The sequence below is a fragment of the Vidua chalybeata genome, chromosome 14 (genome assembly GCF_026979565.1).
Source record: "Vidua chalybeata isolate OUT-0048 chromosome 14, bVidCha1 merged haplotype, whole genome shotgun sequence".
Lineage (NCBI taxonomy): Eukaryota > Metazoa > Chordata > Aves > Passeriformes > Viduidae > Vidua > Vidua chalybeata.
The window spans coordinates 14450843-14478601 of NC_071543.1; the positions used below are offsets into that span (position 1 = coordinate 14450843).

Sequence of the window (27759 nt, forward strand, 5' to 3'; positions counted from 1 at the left end):
GCTCTGCTCTTAGGGGACAGCACCGTGTGTGTGGCTGCTGCTGGAGCCCCCAGGGCCCTCTCCACGGGGACCTGTTGACACTGGCAACGGGCATGGGGCCAGTCCGTGAGGGTGAGGTGAGGATGAGGATTCAAGTGGGTGTGAGGTGAAGGTTAGGATGAGGACGAGTGTGAAGATGATGGCAAGAGTGAGGTGAGGATGACCGTGGGGGTGAAGTAGCGGCGAAGATGAGGGAGGGGATGAGGAAGAGGCTGAGGTTGAGGGTGCGGATGAGGCGCTGATGAGGTGACGGTCAGGGTGGGGGTGAGGACGGGGCAGAGCGCGGAGCTGCCGCCGGGGCTGCGGCGGGTGTGCGGTCGCGGGGGTGTCCCGGGCCGGGCCGGGCCGGGCACGGAGCGGAGCGGAGCGGAGCGGAGCGGAGCTGTCCTTCAGCACCTCGGCAGCGCCGGCCGGGCCGGGCCGCGGCCGTGCCGGTGCCGGCGGAGCGGAGGCAGCGCGCAGGCGCAGCGCTCGCGGCTCCTCAAGGTGTTGGCGGCGCGGCCGAAGATGGCGACAGACTGAGGGCGATGGGGCCGTGCGGCGGCGGCGGCGGGCGCGGCGCGGCCCCGGCACCGCGCCGGGGCAAGCGGAAAGCCGAGTGAGGGCGGCCGGGGCATGCCCGGGGACGGGGCCGGGGCCGGGGCCGGGGCGGGCGGCGGCGGCGGCGGGGCGCGGCGGGGGCGGCGCGGGCATGGCGGCGGTGCGGGGCAGGTGACAGCGGCGGCAGCGCGGCGCTGCCCGCCCGCGGCCCGCGCGCCCCCGGTATGATCCGCGGCGCCTGGATGTCCCCCCGCGGGGGCGCCGCCGGCGGGGCCGTGTGCTGCGCGCCGCGCCGCAGCGACAAGCCGGTGGCCGACCCCGAGCGGGCGCAGAAATGGCGCCTGTCGCTCGCCTCGCTCCTCTTTTTCACCGTGCTCCTCTCCGACCATCTGTGGCTCTGCGCCGGGGCCAAGCTGCGGGCGCGGGAGCGGCCGCGGGGCCGCGGGCCGCGGGCGCTGCTGGAGGCCGAGCCGGCGGGCGGCGGCGGCAGCTGCGAGGCCCTGCTGGGCAACCTGAGCCGCGGCCCCGGCGGGCCCTGCCCCGCCGCCCGCGGGGACCTGGACTCGGCGTGCGCCCGGCTGCTCGCCCCGCAGCGCCCGCGGGCCCCCGGCGCGCCCCTGCGCTCGCCCCCCGCCGCCGCCGCCGCCGCCGCCGCGCCCTTCTTCGCCTCGCCCTCCTCCAAAAGGACCTTCCTGCAGGCTTACTTCAGGAACTTCAACCTCTCCTTTTGTGATACTTACACGATCTGGGACCTGCTGCGGGAGATGGCCGGCCCCGACGGCCTGGACTGCAGCCTGGACAACCTGATGGTGGACCTGGTGGTGGCGGCGGCCGGGGCGCTGGACGGGGAGGCCTGTAGCAGCTGCGTCCAGGCGTACCAGCGGCTGGACCAACACGCTCAGGAAAAATACGAGGAGTTCGACCTCTTGCTGGAGAAGTACTTGCAATCGGAAGAGTACTCGGTCAGATCCTGCCTGACGGACTGCAAGGTACGAGGGGCTGTCTCGGGTGAGCTGGGCCACAGTGGGCTTGGTGGTGTGGGGGTACCGTGGTTCCCCTACTCTCACACCTACCTGCAGGCTGGGATCTCCCTCTGCTCCCCAAACCTCTCCTGGCAGTGGTGGTGGGACAGGTCTGGAGCCCTTGGGAAGGCTGGGTCAGGGTGGTGGGACAGAGAAGGCAAAGCAGGACTTGGCCTGAATGAACACTTGCACATCCCTTCACACCTGTGCACACACAGGCGGCTCCCGTCATCCCACTCCCAACACTCCATTCCCAACTGCTCCCAACACAGTCTGAGCGCTCAACTCATGACACCCCATTCCCCATCACCCCTCTCCTGACACTCCAATCCCACATTACACCTCACTCATCACACCCCAATCCCTACTAGCCTTACCCACACCCCTTTCTGTGCGCACCCCTGTGCACACAGGAGCTGAGCTGGAGCACGTGTGAGGCCCCTCACCTTTGCCTCAGACCTGCTGCTGCTCCTGGGACAGCCCAGGGTTCTGCCTGGCTGTCATTAGACCAGCTGTGACCTGAGATGAACCGTGGTGCCAGGGCCCCTTCCATGTACGCAGCAGCTGTTTTCCAGCTCCCTTTCTGCCCTGGGAGCTGGCCCAGGGGTACTGGAATGTGCCTCCCAGCTTGGGAGTTCCCCCCAGTGTCACTGACTGTCCCCAGCCCCGGGGCACAGTCTCTGTTCTGAAAGCTGGTGGGTTGGTTGTGTCTCTCAGCATCAATGGGATCAAGGCTCAGTATGGAACCATCTCCTCTCCCAGGTGAAAGTTGTGGTTGGATCTCCATCGGACCCCCAGTGTGGTTCTGCTGGATGCTCTGTTCTTACAAGCCCGTGGTGCCTCCAGCTTCCACCAGCTCCAAGCTGCCTGGCTCACCTGTGCACGCTCCCTCCAGGCATCACATCTGGGAAGGGCAATGGTCTCCATAATTACACCTGCTTCCCTTTCTCAGAGCTGTGTCTTGGGGTGTGTGACAGCATTGTCCCCACAGGGATGGTGGCAGAGCTTCCTCTCTGGCAGTACCACAGGCTTGGCTGCTCCTCTTCTGGGACAGGAGTTTTGAGGGACACTTGGATTTGCAGAGCAGCTCTTGAAGTGATGTTCATGCCCTGGGAAAGTGTGTGGCACTGGGACACCGAGGTGGTGTCTTCCACCAAGGGCACATTGGTGAGATCCTGGCCACTACTCCAAGGGTCACTTTTGTGGGGAGCTGGGTTTGAGCAGGAGCTTGTGCTTGTGTTCTGGGCCTGGGCCAGGCAGGTAATTACAGTCTGCTTCCCAAATTGCCCCTGTGGTTTCCAAGGGACGTAGTATTCAGCCTGCTCTGAGTAGTTTGGTCCTGCTGCTCCACTTCCACAGGGAGTTTGGTGCTGTCCATTGTGCTGCTCCTGCTTCCAGGGGCCCAGCAAGATCAGGATCTCCCTGTGCCATGTCTGGTGGAGCATAAACATTCCAACTTCAGGCTTAGCTTCCATCTCTGCTGGGAGACCCAGAGAGAAAAGCGAACAAGGTGAGAAAATAATCATTATGTTGGGACTCCAAAGTATGTAGAAACAGAACCGTGCTTTGATGAGTCTCCATTAAGTATCCCTGGGTTTAACATCCTTCATGGGAGAGCAGGAAATGTGCTGGGGAGATGCAGAGCTGGAGGTAGTGGCAGGACTCATCCCTCTGAACTGGTTCTGTGTCATGTCAGTGCATCCTTAGAGCATCTGTGAGCTCCAGCCTTGCATTCCACAGGCAGCACTTGGGAAGCAACAGGAGGCAGGAGCAGCAGGGACAACCTGTGCACACTCCCCTGGGCCACCCACTGGGAAATTCACATGGGAGTGCCCAGTCTACACGCTCCCACCGGAGCCCTCACAGCTCCCATCCTTTTGGTTGCTCCTGAAAAATCAGGCTGCTTTTTTTAAGGCCATTCACTCCATATTTATGTGTCTTACTCCAGCCTTTCACATCCATGAGATTCAGCTTTTCCCTCTCAGTGGCTGTTCCTCATCTGTGAATTGAGGCTAATACCAGACCTCTCCAGCAGTGTGGTGCTGAGCGAGTTTTGGCTTGATTTTGAGTCCTCTGGACTTGAGCAGGGACTACAGTTACTCATTGCCTTGGAAAAATGTGGCTGGTGGGATTTTTGAAGCAGTTTGAATTTGTGATTCCCATCCAGATGCTGGATAATACCTGTTTGTGAGGGATGGCAGAGCTATTGCTTGATGGTGACAACATCTGAGAGCAAATAACAGGAAAACAGCAGAGGAGTGGAGGAAAACAGTGGAATGTGCAGCTTGGCCAGTGTGAGAGCTCCTGCAGAGCCCTCACAGCAGGATTCTGGCTTCAGGAGCTCTGGAACTCGAGAAACAAGATTTAAATTATAATTCTGGGACATGGGACTGTGAGAGCAGGGCTGAGTGTGGAGGGTTAGTGCTGCATCCCATTCACATCCCTGTCATTCTGTAACAGCAGCTGGAAAATTGAAGATGAGGAAGCACAGCAGCTCCAGCTCACCTGCACATAACCTCCCTCTGCTGAGCCACGGATCCCTGTGGAATTTGGTGCCTAAGAACTGTGGCTCAGTAGACAGCTCACAGGGAGCTCTATGGCAGCCAAACCACTCTGGTGATCTTGGCACTTTTTTCCACCTGATTTCAAACAACAGCAGCACCAAATCCCAACTGGAGCTGCCAGTTCCTTCCTATGGCAGCAGGTTTCACCCTGAGCTAAACATTTGGAAGTGTGTAAGTGTTGTGGATTGGTTTCAGGAGACACATAATGCCCTCTTAAATCATCTTGAGAGCTGCCCTCAGGTTTGGGGAGAAAAAGCAGGTCCTGCCAGGAGGGGAAACAGCATCCTAGGCATCCCAACCCCAGACTCATCTATTGGAATAAATCAATTGAGCTCCATTTTCTTCATGCAGGAAAAGCCGAATCTTTTTTCACGTAACTTATTTTATATAGTTTTAACAGACCTCATGTGCAACATCTATTACCTGGTGGTTTTCTTACTACTTCATTTGTGGGTCAGAAGGTGATTTGTGTGTATGTGCTAAGGTTCAGGTCGTTTACATGTTTCTTTTGTGGGTTCTCAGGGAACAGATCTAATGTTTATGCAGGTGCACTTATTTTTCACCCCAAAAAGATTGTTACGTTAAAGAACTGTTCATACCCAGATAGTTTTCACATGGGAACTTGCAAAGTAGTAGCTGCACTTAGAAGAAATGACAGGCTAGCTATTGATTTAACAGAGCAGGCCTGATTTTATGAGGCCTTTCTTTTATTATTTCTCTACCTTTCTGCAACATCCCCGTGTGCCTGGAGATTGGGGAAGACTGGACCAAAGTCCTTCTGGGAGATAGGAATCCCATGGAATGGCGGGGTCTGTGTGTAATTCAGCTGCTGAGATTATTCAGTGCTGTCATATTCTCCCTTTTTATTTTCTGCTCGGGGATCATTCCTGGGCAGATCCCACTTTCTGCATATGTTGTTATTCCCGTGCAGCACCGTCAACTTCCAAATCACTCCCTGGAAATCTTTCATTTGTTATTCTTCCAGCTAACACCAGAAATCCCTGTGGCTGAGAGACCATGAAGATGCAGTTCTGGGGTTTATTGTTTGCATTTCCCATTTGGTGGGATTTTGGGGATCTGGCTCCCACAGGGGCACTCATGGACAGGGGCACCGGCATCCTGTGGACAGGAGGAGGAGAGGGAAGTGGGTCCACAAGGTCCATCCATCTTCTCAAATACTTTTCACTTCATGCTGCGAGGATCTGCCTGCCAGCTGCTGGGTCCTGGTGCTTGGTAGGGATGGTGTGGATAAAAGGTGGAAAACGCCTGTGTTTTTCTGAACATAAGAGGGAAAAGTCATTAATTGAGTCAGGAGCAGCTGCCGGCCGTCTCCATCTCGCCCATTGCTGTGTAACTTGTACTCTTTGTCACTGCAAGACACAATGAACTTGGTGCACTGAGCAGTTGTGGGGACACTTTTGAGGAGGTCACGGGCCGGGGACATGGATATTGGACTCGAATATCCATCAGGAAATGTGGGGCAGCAGCAGCATTCAAACTGTCAGCCCAGGCTTTGCAGGACTTAGTGCAGGAGGAAATCGCTGTCCCTCCAAAGCAATGCCCTGAGGGATGCTTAGGGCTCATTTGTGCCTTTTCCCATCTTTCCAAACAGGAAAAGAGCAGTGTTCCTCCAGCTCAGACAACAGATGAGAGCTTTGCTCATCCCAAGACCAAGCTCTGCATGCTGGCTCCCGCCCCAACAGCTCCCAAAAGTGCCCCCTCCCACTTGTCCTGGGGCAAATCAAGATCTATGGGACAGAGCCTGCAGAATTAAGGAGTCATTAGGCTGCAAGAAACAAAGCTGTGGCAAGAGAAGGGCTGACAGGCAGGAGGGGGCTGGCAGCAGAGCTGGGCAGGCTGGGCTGGACAGGAGCTGTAGCATCTCAGCTGTGATTAGATTATCAGGTTTCTCTGTGCACGGGCCCGTGGCTGTGGGATCTGGTTCTGCACCTCTGGTTTCCCCGGTACCCCTGGCAAGGCAGGATTTCACTGCCGAGGCTTTGCTGGTGTTTCTGTGCCGCAGGTGCGCAGTGATGCAGTGAGAAATGGAGGCTGTTCCTGCTCTGGCATCAGCCCTGGCACATCCCACACAGAGCAGGGAGCAAATCCCCAGTGCCCAGGTTCAGCACCCTCTGGGGTCCTGTTTTCTGGCTCTTGTTTAACCAGGAATAGCATCAGCAATCAGCATCCATACAGAGCATCCCTCCCTGTGGAATATCCTCTGGAAACCTAAGCCTGCTGGCACCAGGAGCTTTGGGAACACCATGTCTTGGGGTTATCCCAGTGCCAGAGACACCTCTTGGGGGAACCAAAGCAGCATTTTACCTTCACAAAAGTAGTTCAACTTGAGGTTTTTTTGGGCTGGGCTTATCCAAAGTGCTGCTAAACCTGGTGCACTCCTGCTCTGAGCCTGGATGGCTCCTTGCACAGAGGGAAGGTCCCTTGAGAACCATGGCAAAAGTGGCTTCACCAAAACCTTGTGTTTTTTTTAAGGTTACTAAGTTACTTTAGGTTTTTTAAGGTTGCTAAGTTACTTTAGCAGTGAGGCTTCCAGAGAATCTATGGATGGGTGACTGCAAAGTTGCACCCTAGACCTGGTCTCCTGTGGAGCGTTTGGTGCACCAGGAGCAGCAGGAGGAGAGAGGCTGCTCCTACATACCTGTGTCAGCTCCAAAGCTTCTCCAGAACCAGCCTGGCCAGTGAGGTGTTTCATGAGGTGAAAAAAGGTTCCAGAGTGAATTCGAAAATAGTTCCAGGAGATCAGTGCAGTCATTTGGCAGCTTGAGCAGGAGCACATGCATGAGCTTAGCCAAGTGTGCAGCTCCATGTTCCCCACCTATTCCATGGGAACAAAGGGAAGGGAATTTTTTGCAGCCTTGCACAAAGATGTGGTTCAGTTGTATAAAGAATTTGGGCCAAAGGACCATGGTGGGTTTGGTCTGCAGGTGCTGTGACTGCAGCTTCTGGCACAGCCCAATTCCAGTGCCTTGTGTCTGGTATCTCCTCGATGCTTGAAAACTGAGATCAAGGCTTGAAAAACAGAAACAAAAGCTGAACTGATGGAAGGAGTTTGCCCCCTGGAATAAAAGATGTGGAGGTGTCAGGAATGCCAGTGGTACGTGGGACCTGGGAGGGCTGCAAGCCAGCTGGGAGTGAGGGATGCTCAGATGGTGCTTGGACAGTCCTGAGTTTTGCTTGGAGACATCTCAAGCTGCCTGTGAGTGTGTGGTGGGCTGGAGGCCGAACCCACACAGGTGCTGTGGGGTGAAGCGGCCTCTGGTGGGGTCAGGATGTGAATGGGAGGGATATTGGGTGATTTTTGGCTGCCTCTTGCTCTGGTTGTCTGTCAGTCCTTGTTGTCTGCCTGTCCTCACCTGTGTCTGTCAGTGGTGCTGCAGGGACAACCCACAAGTTTCCCAAGGCAGCAGCAGGTCTCCATGGAGCAACAGGCAGGTCAGCAAATGGTGCAGGGACAGCGAGGGAGGGTGACATCTCTCTCCATCACACTGTCACCAGTAGCTCCAAGTGCCACAGGCTGCGGCACCGCTTCCTGCTCCACGTGCTCCCAGCTGTGCCTGCTGCCATCAGTGCCAGATGCAAGCCCACATTTTTCTCTGTGTGTGCCCATCCCTGGGAACATGGTGGGCACAGGGGCTTCACCAGCAGGGGGGATGAGCTCCTCAAAGATGCCACCCCAGCAGCTGGAGATGGAAAGTATCCGGCTGCTCTGTGTGGTGCGGGAAGGCTCCGGGAGTCAGGAGCTCAGCAGCACGTGCAATATCAGCAAAGTGTGAGATCTGGGAAACAAGTACGACCCCCAACCCCCTTGCTGTGCACATCCATTGTCACAGGCTGCCTGTGGTTGTCCAGATCAGGGCTGTCTTGCCACACTGCTTTTCCTACCAGGCAGTGATCCATGCTTCCCATGGACAAAGGGATCTGCTGGTGCCATGCTGACTTCCAGCCCCATGTGCATCGCAGGGAGAGGAGGCAGCACCTCCTACACCAGCACCAAGAGGTAGGAGAGGATGCACAGGGTGTCTGCTTGAACCCAGCTGGACCTGCCCTCACAACGGGCTTCACCTGGTCCCTGCCTGAGGACAGGATTCTTTTCCATCAGGAAAGGAGCCGTTCTGCCCAGCGAGGATCACACATGGCCTGGCCTGACCCCGGTGCTGGGCAGTGCCAAGGATCCCACACAGAGAGGGTTTGTCAAAACATCCCACAGCCCCAGGCCAGTCCCTAGGGGTGCCCCACAGGCTTTTCCTCTGCTGCCCTCCAGGGTGGGAGGCAGGCAGGTGGCAGAGGCAGGATGTAGCTGGCTGCCGGGGGCTATTCCCGCTCTCACTGGGATGCCATTAGGATGCGACTCATGCCTGGCTCCACACAGGAGCTCAGCTCTGCTGTCCTTTGAAGGGCAATGACTCAGGGACAGCAAATCTGTGAATGAGACACAGAGGCTGCCTGGGCAAGAAGTAGCCATCTGTCCATGCTGCTCCAGCCCTATTCCCGTGGGCAGAGCCAGCAGCTGCCTGCCTGGAATGGCTTGCCTGCTTCAGCTTCACTCCTCTTCCCAGCTCCTGGCTTTTCCTTGGGGCCTCTCTCCCAGCCATGCTCCTGGGGTGTCACAGGAAGAGCAGTGCTGGCAGCATTGGCACCACCAGCTGCTGCCAACGTGGCCACTCTTTTAAAAAAGCAGCATGAAATGGCCTCACCTGGCAAGGATTTGGTTTTCCAGAGCCCTGCCTGTGCCAGCATCCTGGTGTTCCTGGTCCTGGCTGGAGAAGAAAATGCCACCTGCCCTGCTCATCCTCTTGGGAGTAACAGATACACGTGTTTGGCATCTTGGCTGGAATTTTATCCCTGCACGGCAGCTCTGCAGCGCTGCTGGTGGGTGGAGGCTGCGGATGGACAGGAGAGCGAAGGTAGAGCTGGAGAGGGGGCCTGGAAGTGGCTGGGATGGGGGTTTTCCTGGTGAGGGGTGTGCCAGCTCCTGGGTTTGCACAGATCAGGAAGCCTGGAGCACCCTGAGCCCTAAGCATTCCCCACTGCTGGTGGTTACAGAGGGAGAGGAGGCAAGTAGAATTTTCTTGGAATTTTCTGAACAGACACAGTTTGGGAAGGACTGACCAGTGCTGGCAGAGCAGGAGCCTTGTTTGTGTCTTTAATGTAGTAAGTTCAGCTCCCTTCAGACGTTGGCATCTCGTTGACCTCTTGGTCTTCAGTGTCATATTCCTTGGAGCTGGTTGTCTTGTGTGTCATTTTCCATGGAGCTGGATGTGGAGAGGAAGAATCCACATGGTGTGTGTGCAGGGAACAGTGTTTTCCTGCTGTGCTGTGTTGCTTGTTTGTCATCATTCCTTACTTTCTCGTTCAAATGAGACTGTCAGAAAGCACCAGAAGCTCTGGGGTGGCAGCCTGGCTCAGAGTGTGGTCCTGGGACCGCTCTCCAGACACTCCTTGCTCATGGGAATGCTGGGGAAGCACTTCCACTCTGCAGAGCATCAGGGACAGGGACAGGGAGAGCCCCAGCCTGTCCAGGGGAGAGCAGCAGGAATGGGCTTCCCCTCAGTAGTGCATCCCTTGGGATTCTCTGTCTGAGGAGCGATGCCAGCCGGGAGCGCTGCCTGCTGCTCACCACAGAGACTGAGCGTTATCCTGGGGCTTTCCTCCCAGGGAAGGGAGCAGGAGATTTCTGCAAGTGCTGTTCAGCCAGGGAGAGAAAACCAGAGGTTGCAGCTCTTGAGTCTGACATGAGCCATGGCCTGTTGTGTGTCTCCAGCAGTAAGAGCTGCCAGGATTGCTGATAAGCATCTCAAAATCATCTTTGCTTGCATTTAAGGGACCTGTGGGCACAAGTTGAGGTGGCTGCAAGACCCAGCATGAGCATGGAAAACTCTGCACTTCCCTGTGACCATGGAAGGTGCCCAGGAGCTGGGATGCTCCTGTCTCCCCACTGTTTGCTCCATGAGGGAGCGGGGATGGGCAAGATCCTTCTGCTTGCCCATCTCTGTGGGGTGCACAAGGATGACAGGAGGGACCAGGTTCCTCCTGCTGCCTTATACCCCGTCCCATTCCCACTCAAGCCAAGTGGCACTTCACAGGATACTGTGGAGGGGGCTCCTGGCAGAGTACAGGATTGGGCTGTTCCATAGGCACTGGATGCAAGACATCCCTGCTGTACAAGCCCTGTCTGGGCTGGACACTCACACCATCCTGAGAACAATTTTGCAACCTTATCACTTCCTTGGAAGAGGGATGAGCGCAGAAACTTCTCCCTCGCCCCCATCACTGGTGGGTAATTTATGGCTCGTGGCACTGAAGTGTCTCGCCTTTATTTTTTTATATCCTATCTAATGTAACAGGATGTTCTCATTAGCTGTATAAATGTTTAATCCACTTTTGAATCCTGCTAAGCCCCTGGCTGCAGCAGGATCTAATGGAAGTGAATTCCTCAAACCATCCTAATGGATTGCAGGGACCTCACTTTCCCTCTGTCCCCAACTCCATTGTGTTCAGCTTCAGTTTTGCAGAAGTCTTTAATTACTTTTTGAGTCATTGGGCTGGTAGGATGGGCTGGTATCTGACCCACTGTGGGCTGGCAAGTGAGGGTTGGAGCTGCTGCAGTGAGTCCCAAGGAGGCCACAGAGCTGCTGCAGGGCTGGAGCCCCTCTGGAGCCAGGCTGGGAGAGCTGGGGGTGCTCACCTGGAGAAGAGTAGACTCCAGAGAGACCTTAGAGCCCCTTCCAGGGCCTAAAGGGGCTCCAGGAGAGCTGGAAGGGACTTGGGACAAGGGATGGAGGGGCAGATCACAGGGAATGGCTTCCCACTGCTAGGGGCTGGGGTTAGATGGGATATTGGGAAGAACTTTCCTCAGAGTGTGGTGACACCCTGGAACTAGAGGCCTGACCTCCCCTCTTCCACCTTGGGGCATGGCCATGTGGTGTCACAAGGACAGAGCCCTCCAGATGCCAGGGAGAGCTGCTCTCTCCCTGGCCACCAGCTGCTTGTTGCTGTCTCCTGGTGTCCAACCCCTTCCCACACAAACCTCCAGACTCCAGCTGGCCTTGCCTTCCTGACAAGCTGCTCTTCTCATCTCTAAAGCCCAGCCAAGACCTTTTAAGAAAGGAGAGCACAGAGCAGCAGACTGGATTAACTGCAGCCTGGGAATACTCTGGCCAGAGGTCCCTCTGGCCTCACCGTGCTCCTGGGCTGGGATCCTGGGACAGGGATTGGCTGTGCCTGGGGTCTGGCAGCAGTGCCCATGGGCAGCCCACCATGGCTGGGCCACCGTGTGCCAGACACTGCCAGGGAATTCCCAGGGTGGGTAGAGGGAGCACACTCAGGATGTGAGGAGGGGGGACTGAACAGGAGACTGACATCAGGAATGCTGGGATGAGAGCTCCCATCTGTGAGCAGAGCACAGTCACACCGTGCTCACCCCCTTGGAGAGAGGATGCATCTACCCCGAGGTGGAGTTTGATAATGAAATGGAAATATTCCATGGGAATTGGGATGTTTTGTAGCAGTGATCTGGGATCAAGAGCCTCCTGCTGGGGGCTGTAGGAGTGGTCAGGCAGGGCTGGGTGGCTGGACAGGGGGTAACCTCCAGCCAGATCCCAGCCTGCACTGGGAAAAGTGGGAGCTGTGCTGGGAGGGAAAGGGCTGCAGACACTGCTGGGCAGGGCCATGGAGCAACCTGTGACATGCATGGAGACAGACACTGGCTGTGGGAAGCAGGAGGGCCTGGCAGTGGTCACTGCTTCCCTGTTCATCCAGCTGTGCCATTAATTACTCTGATTAATCAACAGGCACATGGCCGTGTTGGGATGCCATGTGCTCTGTCCCCTCAGCACAGGAGCTGTCAGAGGTGTCCAAAGGGAGTCCACAAGCTCTGCTCTTCCAGGGAATGTTTCCTGCTTTGGTACAACCACGAGCACAAGCTCTTCCTCCTGGGCTTGTTCCAAGGGCAGTGTGGCATCTGCTGGGATGAGACCAGGCTTTTCCCTGGGCTCTGCACACAGCAGCCCTCGGTGCCATGAGCAGATGAGCAAAGCCAGGAGGCTGTGACTGTGGTGTCTGTCCCCTGAGAGCATTCCCAGGGCTGGGAGCTGGCACTGCCACCTCCTACCCAGAGCTGGGAGCTGTCACGGAGTGGGAGCTGGCACTGCCACCCCCTGGCCCATCACCTGTGGGTGCTGGGTGTGTGTGTGGTTGCAGAGACAGGTTGGGGTGCTGGTTCTCCCATCCTTTCCCACTCCAGTCCTTCCCAAGGCATGTGTTGAGCTGCCTGATATCGTGACATAGCATGACAGTTGTTACCTGGACCTTGAGTGTGTCAGGTATGTGGGGGGTCACACTTTAAAGCTATTTTCTCTTAGTTTTGACCTATGAGCACCTGGGGCATTGTGTGTCTCAGACTGGGTTTGAGTGGCTTGGAGGGGGAAATCTGGAGCTTTTCCCTCTAAAAGAAGGAGCATTCAGACAGTCTCTTTAATCCAAGAACTGGGACTTAAAGCTAAAATTATTTATTTTTAAAATGAAAACTAGAAGTTTTAAACTTTAAAACTATCAGCTGCTTCATGAGGTGATGGAGTGGTGAGTGAGTAGTTCTGACAAGTTGCTTGCAGGTAATTTGGGAGTGACTTCATCACTCAGGTCAAGGGATATGGTCTGGTCCTGTGGGATGTAGGTGGGAAGGCACAGTTTGGGAGTGCAGAGGATGTTCCACTGCCCAGGACTTCCCTGGAGGATGAGCCTGGTCTGTGCCAGACCCAGACCCCCTGTGCCCAGAACGACACACAACAAGCAGGATGCAAACTGGTATCATGGGTGGGATGGCTGGGGGAGAACTTCTGGGAAAACCAACCCTGGAGAGGAATGGGCTGCAGGGTACTGGAGAACCTGGAATGGGCATGTGCCAGCCAGCCCAGCAGCTCTGTGTGGAGTTTCCAGTGGTGCTTGAGGAGCACCCACTCCAGTTGGGATTCCCACCAGTGCTGTTCCCTGCAGCCTGTGTGCATCCACCCCCATTTCCCTATCCCCAGCTGTGTCCCAGGCGTTCCTGCTGGCAGCCCCATCCCAGTGCCCACCGCAGCCGCTGCTCCGTGCCCGCTGGAGCTGGGTACAATGGGCAGAGGCTCCCCTGGTTGGGAAACGGAGGAGCTGCGGCTCCAGTGCTGTCATCACCAGGCAAAAGGCAACTTTATATTAAAAATGAAGTAAAAACAATACAAGTCCCATAATGCTGCCCAGTTGTTGGGGTTTAGGGTTGGGTTGGTGGTTTTGTCCCCTCTCTCCTAATCCAGAGCATGTGAATGTGTCAATGCAGGGATAACAACTCCAGAACTATCAAAGAAACCAAAAATCAGCTGTTCCAGAGATGATGTTGGAACAGCCCATAGCAAGGAGAATTTTTAAAAAAGCCTAAAAAAAGCTCCACATTGTTCCTGTCTGAGTTAATTGAATACAGTGGTAATTGGACATTGCAGATGTGTTTGTGACTCCTCCTGGCTGGCCCTGGACCTCAGTATTCCCTTAATCCTCTGCCATCCAAGGGGGCTCTTCTCTCCCCCCCAGCCTGTCCTGCTTCCCGCGCTGCATCCTCATGTGCCAGAGCTTGGAGAGCTGCCCGAGCGGCTCATTAGCAGTGCTCATTTCCCTGTGTCCAAGATTAATGAGGCACAGCCACTCCAGATGCTCCTCTCAGACCAGGATGGAAATGTGAGTCCCAGGAACTGCTCTGGGAGGGGAGCAGGCTGCTCCAGGCTGGGGATCTGGCAGGGACAGGCAGGGATTTTTCTTCCCCTCCCTGCTGGGAGCTGGGTGCACCCAGTGAGAAGAGGGAAAAGAGGAGAGTCATGATGGCAGGGCCCAACTTCCAGAATGATCCTCACCACTGGTCCAAGCACAATCCCAGGTCTCCTTCTGAGGTTATTTTATAGGGAAAAACTCCCTATTTCGCTCTCTGCCTTCCAGACTGCATCACCCCCTTCCAGAGAGGTGGATTTTGGGCTGGGGATGCTGCCCCAACCTCTGCTAGTAATTAATGAAAAGGGTTTGTTATGTTTGTGCCATTAGCAGGATTTTCCTTGGGGAAACTTCCCGAGCATTGATTCCTGTTCAAACGGGAAAACAACAGTTTGTTGTGTTAATTACAGCTGGCATTCCCAGTGGGCATCCAAACTATCCCAAGCACTGCATCCTCTGCAGTGGTGGTGTGTCCTGAGAATGCTGCTCCATTCCTGCTCCTTGATTCTCCCAAAATGTAGCTGGGATGGTTCCACAGGCAGTGCCAGTGTTTCCAACATGCTGGCAGCAACTGGACTGGCATTGAAGTGGCCAAATTTGTACAGAAATCCTAAGGACACAAAAAGACTTAGGAAAAGCTGTTTGGTGGGGAATGCAGTCCTGGTACTGACAGGAGACAGGGAATAGTGCAGGCAGGGAAGAACTCCCATTTGGCACAGAATTCCCTGTGAAAGCGCCATCCCTCTGACTGCTGCTTCCAGATCCCACTGGAAGTGTGAGCAGACAGCCTAATTCACTATTAGAAATCCAATTCATTTTGGGGTTTTTTGAATGCCTTTTATTATGAGGTTTTTCATCCCACCTGCAAAATTCCAAAGCCTGTCCTCTTCCATATAAATTGGGTGTCTGAAGTTAGCTCCTTTCCTAGGCAGCCAAATTCCGTGTGCTTTCTCAGAGTCATGCAGCCAGTCCTCCAGAGCTAAAAATGCAGGAAGAGGGCACCAAACCAGAGCTATTTTGGAGTTGAAGTCACTAATTTACTTGGCCAGGCTGGAGATCTGCCAAAAGCCAAGCCAGAATGGCAGGAACACTGATTGCAACCCAACCCACTTCCTGAAGAATCCAGAGAGGGCAAGGATGGAAACCAGGGAGCTTTCCTAGCTGATGTAAGCAGGGAATAAATTTCTCCTGTTTTAAATTCTCACATGTCCTTTTTAAGAGCAGAACTAAGGAGATTGTGTGGGGTAAACTTGGAGATACCAAAACCTTGAGCATCCCAGGGAATTTGCTCCTTGTCTGTGACATGGATCTCTGTGTGTGAGTGATGGGAGGACACTGGGATCTCCAGGAGATCCACCTGTGTCTCAGCCTGATCCCAGTGGAGTGGAAGAGCCCTGTTGGACCGGCAGGTCTTGCATGTCTCTGTTTTTGAGTACACACAGTTTCCATCCTGCAGAGCTGCAGGAATTCCTGCTGCAGCACCTGGAGGATCTGCCACAAGGGAATGGTAAGCACTGGCTGGGGTCAGTGCTTCCCTCAGGGAAGGCAGGTGCTCTGGAAAGGGAAGGAAGAATGGAAGGCAGCCAGGGAATCCTGGTTCAAGTTCTGGATGTGTGCTCCAGCTCTGCCCTCCCCAGTGGTATCACCAGCTCCTTGCAGTGTCTTCTTCCATATTTTCATTAAATTAATGAAAATATTCATTAATTGTGACCTCAACCCTCTGCCTGCCAGACTTCCCTGATGGGAATTATCACAAACATTTTAGGGGGGTTATGTGTGGATCCATGCAGAGCTTGCTTGTGCCAGCTGTTTCCACACAAGAGCAGGGTGAACCCAATCAGCTTCCTACAAGTTCTGGGAAATCTCCTGTTCTGGCCTTTTCCACCCAAATCTGGAACTGGGACAGCTCAAGTGACACCCACAATCCTCTGCTGGAGCACTCAGTGTACCCTCCATGCCGGGCTGCATGTGAGCCCAGGTGGGAGCAGGGATGTGACTGGGATCTGGGAAGCAGCGTGGGAGAGTCAGAGCTGGGAAGAAGACTGGCAGGAAATGGGAGTGAGTAAATCAGCCGAGCTCGCCTGAGTTGTGACTAAAGGGGGAGCATGAGACATCTGCAAATATTAGAGATGTGTAAACACGGAGCAGGGAGAGGGAATGGTGGAGGCAATGATTGAAGGGAGTGAACTTTTGGATGGAAAAATGTAGGTCAAGTATGAAGGAAAACTTGTAGGCAGCGAGATAAGTGCTGTAAAACAACCTCCTTGGGAAACACGAGGAAGTCCCTCTGATGGAGATGTTTATCCTAAGGCAGATGAGGACTGGAAAAGAGGCTGAGCTGGAGGAATGGATCCAGGGTGTCCATCCCAGATAGGGCTGGGCATGCCAGTAATGTCCATCCAGCTTCTTGTGTGTTCATAATTCCCCTTTAAACTGCAGGCTGGTTGTGATTTAATTAATACATACAGATTTTAATCCTGAAAGCTTCATGGCCTTGGGAGGAATTCACCCACCTGAAATCAGCCAGTTCAAATTCAAGCAGGTCATTCACACCAGCTGTCCAAAATCCTGGATGGTCACCAGGGGAAGGAGAAGCTCATCCAGCCGCTCGCTGCCAGACACTCTGAGGGTCAGGGTGTTGTCAGGACACCCTCTCCTTGTTGCTCTAAAGGCACCCCAAATAATTAAGGTAATTAATAAGGCCTCTCTCTCTAATTTGCTCCAGATTACACTGGAGTGTGTCTGGAGGGTGTGGAAACAACAGCATCGTGTCCAGGCAGGGAGTTGTTGAGTCCTCAGATTGGAATAAGGATATGGCCTGTCTGAATACATCCTGGGCAGTCAGTGGGTGCTTTGGAGCCCATTGTACACCCCCTGGTGCTGTGTCCCCTCAGTGTAAGGTGTCACTGTCCCCTGAGCTCTCTAACCCTCCTGTACATCCTGTTGAGGTTCCATAGCAGCAGTGACAGGTCCTGCTTTTCCAAACAGAGAGAAACTCATGGTGCCTGCAGAGGGCCATGTGCCACCCACTGAGGGCTCCTGCTGTGTCCTCCTTGCTGTCTCCGCACACTTGTCCCCAAGGGAGCAGAGGCCATCAGGGAGAGCACGTGTTGCAGTGGGGGTTGTGGCCCCTCTGAAGTATGGCTTCTTCCTCCTTGGCTCTAGGGAATCAGCTCAGGCAGATCATGCAGTCATAGAATGGTTTGGGTTGGAAGGGACTTAAAACCAGCCCATCCCACCTCCTGCCACAGGCAGGGACACCTTCCACTATCCCAGGGTGCTCCAAACCCCATCCAGCCTGGCCCTGGATGCTTCCAGGGATGACATGTTCAGGGATGCAGATCCAGACCTCGAATCTCTCCTGCTTGTGTCCTCACACTCTGCAGAGTCATTCCCTCCTCTGGAGCTGTTTCCACTGTGTCCCAGTAATTAACATCCAACAGGACAAGGAGAACAAGCACCTGCATTCCCACATCCCAGGGGCCAGCCCTGGTCACAGTACTGGCCACTGCTCCAAAATGTTAACTCCATAAATTGTGTCCTGGTGCCCATTAAACTTTTTGGGATGAAAGTTTCACCAAAGCTAAGAAAAACACAATTCTGTGAAAATTCTGGTTTTCATGATTTGGCATTTTCCAGGAAAAAAAAACAAACTGAAATAACTTGCCAAGAATTTCCCAACCAGCTTTAATCCTGAGACACCACCATGGGCCAAAGAAACAATCATAAGGATCTATGAAAACCATGGGGAAACAAAGTGATGGGTTTAAAGCCTCGAGAAAATGAAAATGCAGCTGGAAAGTGGAGCAGGGGGTTTCTCTAAGCATGCCGAGGAGGGATGTTCAACAAATGACCCCAATACACATTTCCCACAAGAGCTGGGATCTCTCCTGTCCCCTTTCACACTGCGATGCTCCAGCTGTCCCTCTCCATGATTTCCCCCAGGCTGTCTACAAGGCGTGGCTGTGCTCCGAGTACTTCAACGTGACCCAGCAGCAGTGCCGGCAGCGGATCCCATGCAAGCAATACTGCCTGGAGGTGCAGACCAGGTGCCCCTTCGTGTTACCGGACAATGATGAGCTGATCTATGGAGGTTTGCCTGGCTTCATCTGTACGGGTAAGGAGGGCCGGGCTCACACCGGGCACGGGCACGGCAGGGGGGTGCTGGTGAGCCCTGGGGAATTTCCAAACCACTCCCCGGGTTTGGAAGGCTTGCCAAGGTGGATGGGAAGAGGGGCAGTGTGGAAACATTGCCTGATGCCAAAACATGGCCATCCCAAGGGGTTAATGGGGGCACAGCAACATCTCAGCCCAGGAGGTGAAAGTCCTACCTCTGACTGAAAGCTAAAGCATGGAGGGAGCTGCGGGTGATGGATTAAAGCAGGGTGGGGATATTGAACTGCTGTGAGCAGGATTTGGGGAGCTCGCCTTGCTGGTGTGTGCAGGCTCACAGACATGCTGGGGCCAGTCCCAGGGGGGGACTGGATGTCCTGGTTCTCAGATGTGCCCATCCCACAGCTGGTGGGTACCAGGGCTCGCTTCCTCTGCAGCCTCATCCTCAGTGTCCAGCTGACCCCTCCTCCTGCTTCCTTCCTTCCTGCAGGGCTGCTGGAGAACCAGCTGCCCGACGAGGAGGCCAAGTGCTGCGAGGTGCAATGGGACTCCTGCGAGCACCCCCCAGACAGCAACGAGGACACATCCCCCAAATCCACGGCGTCAGAGTCGCTCCATTTCCACCGCCACGACCCCCACCTCCATCACCAGAGGCAGAACCACTACCACCTCTACCACCACCACCACCACCAGTACCACCAGTACCACCAGCCTCGCTCCCCGTCCTTGCTGCCGGTCTCTGCGGGGTCTCGCCTCGGCAGCAGCAGGATCAGACTGTGCGTGCTGGTCCTGATGCTCCTCCACACCATGGTGTCCTTCTCGAGCGTGCACGGCGGCGCCGGGGGGCTCAGCCTGGAGGCCCCACCCGCCCTGGAGGAGAGCGTGGCACGGGACGAGTGACACAGAGGGCAGAGCCGACCTCCAAGGAGAACGCCAGATCTTTTCCCATAAGGGGGGCACATGCTATTCCTCCAATGGGAGGCACGGGATTGGGGGTGGCACACACGCACCCCCGCACATCCCCCAAGAGCTGCTCGTGCGGGGCATCCCCGTGGTGAAGAGTCTCTAACGCGCACAGGGCTGCAGGACCCGGCGCCAGAAGGGTTCGGGCAGGGCCGGCATTCCCAGCCCCGCAGGCGCCAGGAGGGCAGGAACGGCACGGGGGCAGGGGGACCGAGGGGAGGGGTCCCTGGGAATCGAAGGGTGTCCCCATGGGACTGCCGGGTGTCCCCCGGCCGCTGCCGCGAGTGCCTTGAGTGCCCGCGCCTCCCTCGCCCGCGCCGTGCCAAGGTTTGACGGTCAGCCCAGCCCTCGTTCCTTTTCTCCTGGGTCTGAATCCCGAGGGAGCAGGCGGAGGGGCAGCACCTCCCGGCACAGCCTGGCCCACTCCTGTCCCAGGGAAAAGCCACTGGGGCTTGGGGCCAAACCACCCTGGTGGGGCACAGTGTCCTCAGCGCGGCACTGCCTTGCTGATGGCTTTTGGGGACAGGAGTGGGACGCTGTGACACTGCACTGTGGTACCACTTGGGGTTGGTCTCACTGCATCCCAGCCTGCTCCTCCAGCCTGGCCTTTCCTGCTCCTCTGTGCGAGGACAAGGAGAGGGAGGAGGCGTGGAGTAGGAGGGATGTCCCCAGCATTCCCACATCCGACTTTGCAAAGTGTCCTGATGATTTGATGTAACCTTTTTTGTTGTCCTCCCTGGCTGGTGGGACTGGTCTCAGTGAGGGGTTGGGGAGATGTGACTCTAGCAGCACACAGGCTGTGAGGGAGAGGGATCCCACGTGGCAACAGTTGGATGCAGGGAATCCCAAAGGCATCCTTCCATGCTTCCCAGCTACAAATCATTGACTGGATGGCAGGAAGACTGGGCAAACGGGCTGGAGAAATCTGGCTTGGAGGGAGAGTCTCCCACACAAAGAGGCACTAATAAAGCCCAGCTAGGGAGGAGCATTTTTGTGAATAGTTTCAATCCATGGATGCCCCCAGATCCGGAAATTTCTGGGAGCCCAGCTGGACTTGGCTGGGCAAGGTGCTGGCTGGTGTAGCCTCATTTGGCTCACTTGGGGTAGTTTTTTAACCTGAGTTCAGCATATCCAGGGATTCAGCCCCAAACAAACATCAGATCCGTAGGATCTGATCCCCAGGTCATTTTCTAGGAAACTCCCAATTCTCCACCCACCCACCAGAACTGTTCCCAGCATGGACACTGCGAGGTGGTGCCTCCAGGCCAGGCACCAGGGGCTGTAATTTGTCCTGGGTGTGGGCAGGGAAGGAAAAGAGGGTGTTTTAGCACAAGATCACGAGTTGGGTGTGAACCCAGTCCCTGCTCCCAGAGGGGCTGGGATGGTCCCTCTGTTTCCAGGCTGGCTCTCGACAGGAACCTACAGCAGAGCCCTGCATGGGTCACTGCAGGAGACAGGAATGGAGCAGGAGGAATGTCCTGCATCCCAAATTGATCCCAGATCCCCGTGAGGGTACAAGAAGTCCCAGAGTTGATGACCTGTAGGAGTTTTGTGGTTTCTGGTCTGTTGAGGTGAAGCAAAACCAAGCAAAGCCCCGTGAGCAGAGCCCCATGAGCAAAGCTACTTCCTGCCCGGCTGGAAGAAGGAAGTACCAGGCATCTCATGGGAAGCACACGTTTCCTGACATTTCCAGCCCATTTCCAGACCAAAGAGGCTCTGAGAAGCAGCTGAATGATTGATTCCTGCTTTGACTTGAATCTCAGAGCTTTGGGGTGTTGTTTACACACCACCAGTTGCCTGTTCCCAAAGTCCTGCAGAGATGAGGCTTGTGATCCCATTGTCCCATGGTTTTTGGGGTGGTGCTCATGGAAGATTGAGAGTGTTTCCCAAGCAGATTCCCGTTTTTGGGAATCTGCTCCCTTTTTGGGTGCTACTGCCACCCAAAAAGTAGGATGTCTCTCATTTGACTATTCCTCATGACATCTGTGTAATTTCAGCCTAGTTTACACCAATCAGAACAGTTGGACATGGAGCAGTTCTGCGAACCGGGATCCAATCCCTTGGTTTTCTGTGAGCAGTGGGTCGTGGAGCTGCTCTGACAAGGAGCAAAAGCTCCCAGGCAGGCCAGGGGAGGGAGCACAGCCCCGTCCCTGCCTCCAGACAGCCGGATCCCGAAGGAAATTAGATTTCTCCCATACTGCCAAGAGTTAAGCTAATTCCAGGCGCCTCTCTCGGAGATAGACTGTGTCCAATCTTGGAGCGACTCATCGGGAGAGAGAAGAATAGCCCAGTGTGGTGCGTCAGCAAGTGGCCCTGAGTCACTGGCCCTGTTCATTGTGTCATGTGTGACACTGAGCAGCGCTGGCGGGCGCAGGGTGGCCCAGCCTCAGTCCCTGCACCACATCCGGATCCAGCACCACCCTGGGGGATGTGCATCCTTGTCCCCGCCCTCACGCCCTTGTGTCTTACTGGTGATGGAGCGTCAGGCCAGGCTTGGGGGTGGTGATGGGTGATGTGGGATTCCCAGAGAAGCTGTGGAAGTTTCCAAGGCCAGGTTGTACAGGGCTTGGAGCAACCTCGTCCAGTAGGAGATATCCCTGCCCATGGCAGAGGGTAGAAAAGAATGGGCTTTAAGATCCTTTCAACTTAAACCATTCCATGATTTCCACAGAGCTGCAGGAGTGAGATCCACCAGCCCAAGTCATCTTCAGGGGGTGCCAGCTGGGATTTGCTGGGATAACCTGGGAACTGTGAGAAACAGTTTCACCTTCCCTAACACCAGCTGGAGGCTTCCCTCCGGAGTTGAGGAGCACGTGTTGCGTCCCAGTAAATCAGGAAATGGAGCCAATTCAGAACTGGGCTGGTTTGGGTGGCTACTGGGGAGGTTTGAGCCTTATCCACCGGGAGTGAGGAGGACCCCAGGACAGGAGATCTATGTGTTTCCCAGGCCAGGGCTCCCAAGGGGTGTTCCCAAGAGGACGAGATGCCAGAGAGAGCACATGGGATGCGGATGATCCGCTCTGGGAGCGTGGGATGGACTTTACCTGCTACAAGTGGGAGGAAAGTGCTGGGTCTTCCCAGAACGAGGCTTTGGAAGATCTTTAGCGAGTCTGGGCTGCTGTCAATAAGTTCTGTGGTTTTAGGGCACCATATGCTGCATTCAACACTTTGCCAATCTCCTTAAACAGATCCAGACAAGGCTGTTCCCAGAGCAGGAGCAGCTGGAAGTAGTGTATGGAGCAGTCCATCATCAGGAGCCCATTGGATAAAATTCCTGCCTTTGGTCTGACATTACAACCTCCTAATCCTCCATGCCCAAGTACTCTGGCTTTGCTCTCTGAGAGAACAGCCCAGGAAGCAGACATTGTCTCACTTAACACCACTGGCATTATTTTTATTACAAAGTGGAGGGAATGTGCCTGGAAAAGGAGCGAGTATGCTTGAATAAAGAAGGAATGTGCCTAGATAAGGAGGGGAGGGGCTTCCTTACCCTGTGTGTCCAGGGATGCTTCACCCCAAGCCCTGTGTCCACCAGAGCAGGGGCCCTTTGCAATCCCAAATGATTTCCACATTCCCAAAGCCACCTTGGAAAACATGAGCTCTAAATGATTTATCCTACCAGGAATTTAAACCCAAGGGGCTTTGTCCTTTTCATCCAATGACCTTATCTCTTCTCCTTAAAGAAGATGCCCCATGTTGGGATTAATATGTAAAATTCAACTTTTCCTTCAGGGGACAAACTTCTCTTTGCTCAGAGAAAATTCCCAGTGGGAAGCAGTGATTCCTCCCTGGTGAGAAGGTTTCTTATCCCCAGGGAATTGAGGGATGATGATGTCTCCACAAGCTCAAGGTGTGGGCAGAGAGAAGGAGCAAAAGGAGTCGGGTCCAGCGTTATTCCCGGGTTTTGCACTTTCATGTAGCTGCCAGTTGTACAAATTAATTAAAAATAACTGAAGAAAAATCCCAAAGAAAGGCCCCGCTTCCTCTGGGGAACATTAATCATTAGCTGAGTCTTTTTCTTATGAAAATACAGACCCATGGTAGCCCCAGGCAGAAGATTCCCAGGGAGAGCCCTCACCATTCGTGCTCGGAGTTAGGGAAATCGCTTTGAAAGCATCTGACAACTAAAGCAGAACATGTTGAGTAACTTGGCAACACTGGGAAAACATCTGGAACTGGTTTTTCTTCAACACATTTTGCTTTGCTTCAAGAGGAGATGTCAGGGCAGTTCATTCACTGCCACTCAGGGCTGCGGGCGGGGCCGAGAGATGATCGGCTGCCGCCTGGAGGAAGAGAATAAAGGGAAAATCCCAGATATCTGCTGCTCCTGGTCAGGATCCTGAGAGGCCAGGCCATGGAGTGTCCCTGTGCTGAGCTCTGCAGGTGCCTTCTGGTCTCTGGAGGCACCGAGCATGGTGGTTTGCGATGGGTTGTTAAGATGCCTGGAAACGCTGTGGCTGCCCCATCCCTGGGAGTGTGCAAGGCCAGGTTGGATGGGGCTTGAGCAAGCTGGGATAGTGGAGTGTCCCTCCACGGCAGGGAGTGATACTGCGTGATCTTGAAGGACCCTTCCAACCCAAACCACTCTGGGATTCCATGATTTCCACAAAGCCAAAGGGAGTAAGGTCCCATAGCCCAGATTACCCTCAGTTTGTGATTCATCCTAATCCCATTCCTGCTGCTGTCTGGGAAAGGAATGCCTGTAGGGCTTGGTGGAGACAATGTCAGGACAGAAACATTCCTGGATTCTGCCAGAAGCTGATGGGGCAGTGTACTAGTTTGAAAGCAAACCAGCGGGAGATTCCAAGTCAGAACTACAATTTAGTAGGAAAATGAAAGGCAGTAGTACAGAAACATTGGCTTAGACTGATAGAGTCAGAATAGACCTGACAGCCTGTCGGTCAGGGTGGTGGTAGCAGTTCCGATTAAATGGTGGCTATTGGAGTGATGGATGTGGTTCTGCTGAAGTGGTGATCCTGTAGAAAGATCTGGTCCTTCCCTGGAGGTCCAGTGGTGGTTATGGAGCTCTTGTCCTCTGGGAGTCCAGTGGCAGTGCTCCTTTGGTGTTCCAGGCTTCAGATTATGTCCAGGTAGGAATGTTTGGTTCTTCCCCTCAGGGTGGGGGAGCTCACAATGAGATGATGTCATTTTATGAGTCATTCTTTGAGACCCTTCCTCAACACGTGTCACTTGCACCTCCTCCTCTTCTTCTGGGCATCTCCCACAGTGGTGCTGGATGTTGTGGTGGTTGTGGAAGCAGCGCTTCTTGTTGTACCTTTTTTAATGCCAGTCACAAATTCAATCTTCGTACGTTCTTTCTTGGCCTTGTTCAATTTGTCCATCTCGGTCTTCTGGGCTTTAGCTAGTGCCTCATAATATGAATCCTCTGACCAGCTGTGAGGATCAAACATGTCCTTTGGGTAATTTGTACCAATTTCATCGATGGAACAAAACTGGATCAGCTTTTCATAGATGCTGGGGTTGCGAAATTCCTTTTTGTTCTGGATGATGTAGTTCATATCTATGCCCTCTTTCATTTTCCACTCATACAGCTTTTTAATTTTATCCTGCAATTGGTTAGAACATCTGCCAAGAGGCTCAGGAGGGATTTTGATCTCATCTGGAGACATGTTCCACACTCTCTCTGAAAAAGAAGCAACCAGCTCGTGATCTCTTTCCTCCACTTCTCAGAATTCCTTTGAGTCAGTAACCTCAGGTTTTTCAGTCTGTGAATTGTTATCTTCTGGCTGCCTGCTGTTCCCATCATTCTCCTCTTCGTACCCTTCCTCATCCCCATCCAGGCGGGTGAAGTCACCTTCTCCATACCCAGCTGACACCAGGCCTCCTTTCTCCCCGGCGGGCGCTCCCGCATCGCTCCCTGCCTTGCCGGCCTCGCTGTCCCGCTCCAGGTCCGAGTCCTCGGTGTAAACCTCCAGCAAGGAGAGAGCGCTGCGCTTCACCGCCACCATCTTCCAGGAGTGCCCCACTTTGGGCACCAGAAATGTTCTAGCTTGAAAGCAAACCAGCGGGAGATTCCAAGTCAGAACTGCAATTTAATAGGAAAATTAAAGTAAAGGCAGTAGTACAGAAACACTGGCTTAGACTGATAGAGTCAGAATAGGCCTGACAGCCTGTCGGTCAGGGTGGTGGTAGCAGTCCGATTAAATGGAGAGATGGATGTGGTTCTGCTGAAGTGGTGATCCTGTAGAAAGATCTGGTCCTTCCCTGGAGGTCCAGTGGTGGTTATGGAGCTCTTGTCCTCTGGGAGTCCAGTGGCAGTGCTCCTGTGGTTTCCAGGCTCCAGATTATATCCAGGTAGGAATGTTTGGCTCCTCCCCCTGGGTGGAGCATCTCACAATGGGATTATAAGATTCAGTGAGTCATTCTGTGGGACCCTGATGGCCCATTAGTGGAGATGGCTCCCTGTAGAGTGGCTGGTGCTTCCCTGGAGGGAGTTACCAGGGCTGAGTCATGGAGGAGATAAAGAGCACTGCCCCACCTATCTTTTGGTTACATCTTGCATTGTAACCCAAGACAGGCAGGGAATTCTGTGCTTCCCTGGGGCTTTCCGTCCCTGGGGGTTAAATCTCTCTTAAGCTAGGCTGGAAAAGTTGGGAAGGGCCATGTTCAGGTTGGATGTTAAGGATCTCCTTCAGCCCAGAAGTTAGCTCATGGGTATCCCAGCTGGAGGTACCACCATCACACAAGCCCCAAATCATCCCTTGTCCCACAGAAGGAGCCTGCTCGGAGCTCCTGCATCACAGCAGCCCTGGAGCTGCACAGCTCCCACCATGAGTCCGTTTTATTCCAAGAATGGAAGGATTTTAGCAGCTCTTTTTGGGTGTGTTCTTGGTCCAGGTGGTTCTTTAGGTGACCTCCCAGCCCTGCTTGTCTCTGTGAGGAAGGAGGAAGGGAGCAGAGAGACGTTTGTGGTGGGGGATGGACCATTTTTAATGGAGGATCATAAAAAAATAAGGAATAATAAATTTTTAAAGTTGTTGGGGTTTTATCAAAGCTCTCAGCCCCTCTCAAAGGCCTGGGCAGGAGATGGGTGAGTTCCTGAGCCCAGTCCCTCCACCCTTCCCTGTTCCACATCTCCAGGACCTGTGTTCCAGGCAGGCCAGGAGTGGTTTCCAGCCTTTTTAGCACTTCAGGATGATTCTTTTTCAGCCCAGAAGGTTGACAGCTCTGCTTGTTGTAAACTGAAACTCGGCAAAAAAACCCCAAGAATTAGGTTTGGCTTATGAAATTTGGGGTTGGTTTTACCATTTTTAAATGTATTTGGGAACTGGACATGCCTAAGTTGCAAAACAAAAAGACAAAAAGAGCCAGACAGTGATTTTTTTTTTTAATTTTGAAACTTGTCAAAACAAGCCAGATTGATCATTATGACCAATTTTTTTTTTTTCCAAATTGAGAAATGCATCCAGAACAGTCCTTTCCCACAAAACCTTTCATTTTCCAAAAAGAAAACGAGGCAAAAAAAAAAAAAAATTAATCACACTTTTTCTGCTCACAGAGTTGGAACGGGCAGCAGTAGATTGGGAGAGAATAGCAATTTGTAAGGAATTCCAACCAGCTCTCCTTAAAATAGCATCCAGCCAGTTTCTCCAGGGCAGGAGGCTGGGTGGCTCTGTGGTGGCAACAGGCTGGAGCAAATCCTGGCTGAGCAGGCTGGGATAACACCTTGGGAATGCAGGGACACCTTCCCCGTGGGAATCAGAGATGCTGATGCCTGGGAGGAATTCCTGGGGATCCCCAGCCATCCCTCTGATGGAGGTTTGATTTGGTTTTCTGTTCCAACCCAAACTGAATCCAGCTCCTCTGAGTCTCATGTTCTGGATGCCTTCAAAAGGGAGATGCTCCTGGGGGAGGAAACTGGGAGCAAATTCCACGTGCTGGTCCTTGAGGGAGCCAACGCCGTGTTCAGGAGGGGTGTGGGAAGGGAGAGCAGGAGGAGACCCCAGCCCCTCGTGCCCTTCTCTCTCTGGAGCGTGTCCGAGCTGGGGCTCCCTGCCTTGCGCTGGGTGTCCCAGGGCCTTGGGGACACCTCTGGGGACCTCGGGGGGACCTGTGGGACCCGACCCCTGCAGTGCCCGGGCTGCTGGTGCCCGAACCCTTCTCAAGTGCTTGTGCCATGTGGGTGGTGACAGAGCTCGGCCCGACCCCAACGAGGTCCTGTAACAGTGCGTGGTGGTGAAACACAAACCAACATTGCTGAAGTCAAAGTATCCTTTCCAATCCCCCCGGCCCGGTTTCTCTTTCTTTCCAGCTTTTCCTCCTCCGCCTCCTGGACCCTCCCTCTGTTCCCACCCCCCTTCTGTTTCTCTTTCTCCCTTCTGTCATAAGAAAGTGACTGTGTCCTCGAGGGGACAGTTTTCTTATGCCATTTTATACACTGTGCTTCATGTTTAGAACTTTTTTGCACTAGTTCCTATTACATTTATTTTCCAAACTGGTTTGACAAAAAACAAACAAAAAAAACCCAACAAAAACACAATCCCATGCTATAATTCAGTTGTATTAAAATATTATCCTACTACTCTCTGTGTTCAATAGTCTCTGTACCTGTAATGCTTTCAGTTCTGTTGTATTTTGGGGCCGAGGTTTTCTCTGCTCCTTGTTTAACCCAGTAAAGAAATAAAATGTTAAGAATTGATGATAACTCCTCCTCCCTGTCTCTGCTGTGTCACTGGGGCCACCAGGGTCCCACGGGGACGGGCTCCCCTCAGAACCTGCTCTAAACCCCCAACCACTGTCCCATGGGG

At 54.0% G+C, this 27759-nt stretch overlaps 1 protein-coding gene and 1 pseudogene across 1 annotated transcript; one reads left to right on the forward strand and one right to left on the reverse strand.

Moving 5' to 3' along the window:
• Positions 1-789: 789 nt before the first annotated feature.
• Positions 790-27656, forward strand: NALF2 (NALCN channel auxiliary factor 2). Its single transcript, XM_053955764.1, has 3 exons — positions 790-1568; positions 17861-18032; positions 18519-27656. The coding sequence occupies exons 1-3, from the start codon at positions 804-806 to the stop codon at positions 18926-18928; spliced, it is 1347 nt and encodes a 448-aa protein (XP_053811739.1). The 5' UTR covers positions 790-803; the 3' UTR covers positions 18929-27656.
• On the reverse strand, positions 24178-24960 carry LOC128795383 (SAP30-binding protein-like; annotated as a pseudogene).
• Positions 27657-27759: the final 103 nt, after the last annotated feature.

What these genes read in the sequence shown, in the direction of transcription:
- NALF2 (XM_053955764.1), top strand. Translation starts at nt 804, where the DNA reads ATGATCCGCGGCGCCTGGATGTCCCCCCGCGGGGGCGCCGCCGGCGGG. An exon ending in CCTGCCTGACGGACTGCAAG is followed by an intron (nt 1,569 to 17,860) that starts GTACGAGGGGCT and finishes GATTTCCCCCAG; the next exon opens with GCTGTCTACAAGGCGTGGCT. An exon ending in GCCTGGCTTCATCTGTACGG is followed by an intron (nt 18,033 to 18,518) that starts GTAAGGAGGGCC and finishes TCCTTCCTGCAG; the next exon opens with GGCTGCTGGAGAACCAGCTG.